This window comes from Plectropomus leopardus, unplaced genomic scaffold (assembly GCF_008729295.1).
Source record: "Plectropomus leopardus isolate mb unplaced genomic scaffold, YSFRI_Pleo_2.0 unplaced_scaffold25628, whole genome shotgun sequence".
In the NCBI taxonomy this organism is placed as follows: domain Eukaryota; kingdom Metazoa; phylum Chordata; class Actinopteri; order Perciformes; family Serranidae; genus Plectropomus; species Plectropomus leopardus.
Window position 1 is genome coordinate 438 of NW_024627855.1, and position 2,991 is coordinate 3,428.

Consider the following 2,991-nt stretch of genomic DNA (forward strand, 5'->3'; position numbering starts at 1 on the left):
GCTCGGCGTTTCCTCAGACACGACCGAACACGGCCTTCATTTACTGACTCTAAAATCGCACCGCCGTACTTCAAGACTATCACGATATTTTTAAACCTCCTTTAAACTAATGTTACCTGTCAAAGTAAAATTACTCCAAGAACTGCAGTTACACTGAAGTCAACCAGGCAAATACTAGTACTACAACTAGTACTACAACTAGTACTACAACTAGTACTACTGTTACACCTGCCACACGTGTGAGTGAGTGAGTGTGTGTGTGTGCTGATCCGTGTGTGTGTGTGTGTGCTGATCCGTGTGTGTGTGTGTGTGTGCTGATCCGTGTGTGTGTGTGTAGTGATCCATATGTGTGTGTGTGTGTGTGTGTGTGTGTGTGTGTGTGTGTGTGTGTGTGTAGTGATTCGTGTGTGTGTGCTGATCCATGTGTGTGTGTGTAGTGATCCGTGTGTGTGTGTGTGTGCGTGTACCTGTTGCCCCCGGTGGCCCTCAGCTTGATGTGCAGCGCCGTGATGCCGAGCTCTTTGCAGCGCTGGGCGACGTCCTGAGCCGCCAACATGGCGGCGTACGGAGACGACTCGTCTCTGTCGGCCTTCACCTTCATCCCTCCGGTCACGCGGCAGATCGTTTCCCTGGAAACACACACGCCCATCAGAAGACGCACACACAGACTCTTCAGGCCCCGGCGTCGCAGCTCGCATCACTTTTACAAAGTGAAGGAAAAACGGAAAGACTGCGACTCATCCCGAGCCGATAACGGCGATCAATAACCAGTTCAGAATGAATACACACGTTACTCAGAGCCCCGAGGATTAAATACTTTGTGTATTGTTTGAAGTTTTTATGATTTTCTTTCAAATGAGTAACGGTCGTTAATTTCACAGACAAATCATTAAAGTGCCGATAATTTACAGCCTAAAACAGGACGACCGTGACATTCACGAGATCCAAGATTTGAAACGAACCTCCCGAAATCCTTCATAAAACCCACGACCACAGCCCCGCCCACAGCCCCAGCCCCGCCCACAGCCCCGCCCACACAAGGATTCATTCAACACTTTTTCTTCATTAAGACTTTAATTTGAAATCAAAGACTTTATCGATTTTATTCAAACTCAAACATCAAAATCTGATTCAGTCCTGAGACGAGTTCACGCTTCACCCACTGACAAGGAGGAGCAGGAGGAGCAGGAGGAGGAAGAAGAGCAGGAGGACATGAAGAAGGAGGAGGAGGAGGAGCAGGACATGAAGGAGCAGGACTTACTTCCCGGAGAGGTCGGTGACGTGGACGAAGGTGTCGTTGAAGGAGGCGAAGATGTGACAGACTCCAAACACGTTTTCTCCTTCAGCCACCTGAGGACCCAAACTGATCACCTGCTCCTCCTTCTTCTCCTTCCCTTTACGAGGAGCCATTGTCTGAGGAGGAGAGAGAGCAGGAGCAGAGAGGAGTCAGACGGTCGCCAGAATGAACCTTTAAAAACATTTTTGCTGCAGGTTTTAAATTTGGGACGTTTGAGACTTTTTTTTGTCTCTCGGTTAAATTTAAGAACAATTTTCCAACAATCAAAATATATTTTATTTTATTTTAACAAAAGGTTTCTTCGTTGAATAACTCACAACTTTTTTCTGCCCGGTTAAAAAGTTAAAATGCCGACATTAGGTCAGAGTCTCAAAGGGTTAAAATTTCCTCAATGAAAGCAGGACGGAGACGGTCAACACACACACACACAAGATTAAACGCCGATTTTTCAGACGCGGTCCTCAAAAATGAATTTGGCCCAAAATGTATTGAAACAAAGGAGTCTGTTCGAATTCACATCACAACATTTAACAAATGATTTCACAATAAAACTATTTTTTGAGAAAATGTCTGACTGATTTCAGGCTTTTTAATACAAATTAAAGATTTTGACAATTATAAATTCAATCTTTCGGCCTCTGCGTGAGCGCTGTTTTTTACGTTACGTCTCGCGCTTTTTGAAGAGTTTTTTCTGGGTGATTTTTTTAATTTTCTCGTGTTTTTGAACTCGTTTCTTGCGTGTTTTGTTTGACTTTTTTCCACATTTAGACAGTATTGTCTCGAAGTTTGGGAACTCTGGATGCTTTTTCCTCAAAGTTTCACTAACGTCTGACCAACCTGTCCGGTCATTGAAGGGTTAACTCCCCGTGCTGCAGCCTCAGAGCTCAGGTGAGCACCGGCTGCTCTGCTGCCGCACAGGTGAGTCTGCACCTGTCCGTCAGCCGCACCGCAGCTGTTTTTAACCCTTTAGTCCTCACGACAGCTCCGTCCGACAACGGCACCACCGGCTGGTCACGTGGTGTCCATAGCTGAGGCTAACAGACGCGATGCTAACAGAAGTTAACCGGCTGCTCATTAATAAACAGTTAATAAAAACACTCACTATACGTCACAGCGCGTCACAGTTATTGATGACAATCACTTCAGCCAATAACTGATCGGTAATCGATAGAGGACCACCGGCAGGAAGACGCTACCGTTAGCCTGTTAGCTCCGAGCGGAGCCGCGTCCAGACTCACCTGAACTCCGCTCACCTGTTCGGCTTCAACACGCAGCTCTGCGCACATTTATCGATTATCGTTTATTCGTTTATTAAACGCAATAAAGTCCGCGCTCCCGCCGCTCGGAGGAAACATGGCGACGCGTCGCAGCTCGGAAACGGACCGACAGAAACACGACGAGAAAAAACGCCAAATTAACGACTTTAAAATTCACATCGACAAACAATTTCCCCGCCAACACCAAGAGGCACGCGCGCAGGTTCCAGGCGGACAGGTAAAGAGAGCAGATGTTCACCTGAGAGTCGAGATTAGAGAGGATTGATCGGAGAGAAGCTCACCTCTGTGTGTCTCTGCGCAGCGCCAACTGAGAAAGGAAGGAACTTCCGCTTCCGGGGCCCAACATGAGCCGCTCCAGCGCGGGAAACGGCTGCTGCTGACGCCACGCGGACACCCCGGGAAACACACCTTTTTATT

At 47.4% G+C, this 2,991-nt stretch overlaps 1 protein-coding gene across 1 annotated transcript; it reads right to left on the reverse strand.

The window, feature by feature from the left end:
• Window positions 1-456: 456 nt before the first annotated feature.
• LOC121966708 (40S ribosomal protein S14-like) lies at window positions 457-2,931 on the reverse strand (the record flags this gene model as incomplete). The annotated part of the gene is made up of 3 exons (XM_042516772.1): window positions 2,856-2,931; window positions 1,262-1,413; window positions 457-629 (listed from the first exon to the last, which is right to left on the reverse strand). Coding segments are annotated over exons 2-3 (322 nt in total), but the record flags the coding sequence as incomplete, so codon positions are not given.
• Window positions 2,932-2,991: the final 60 nt, after the last annotated feature.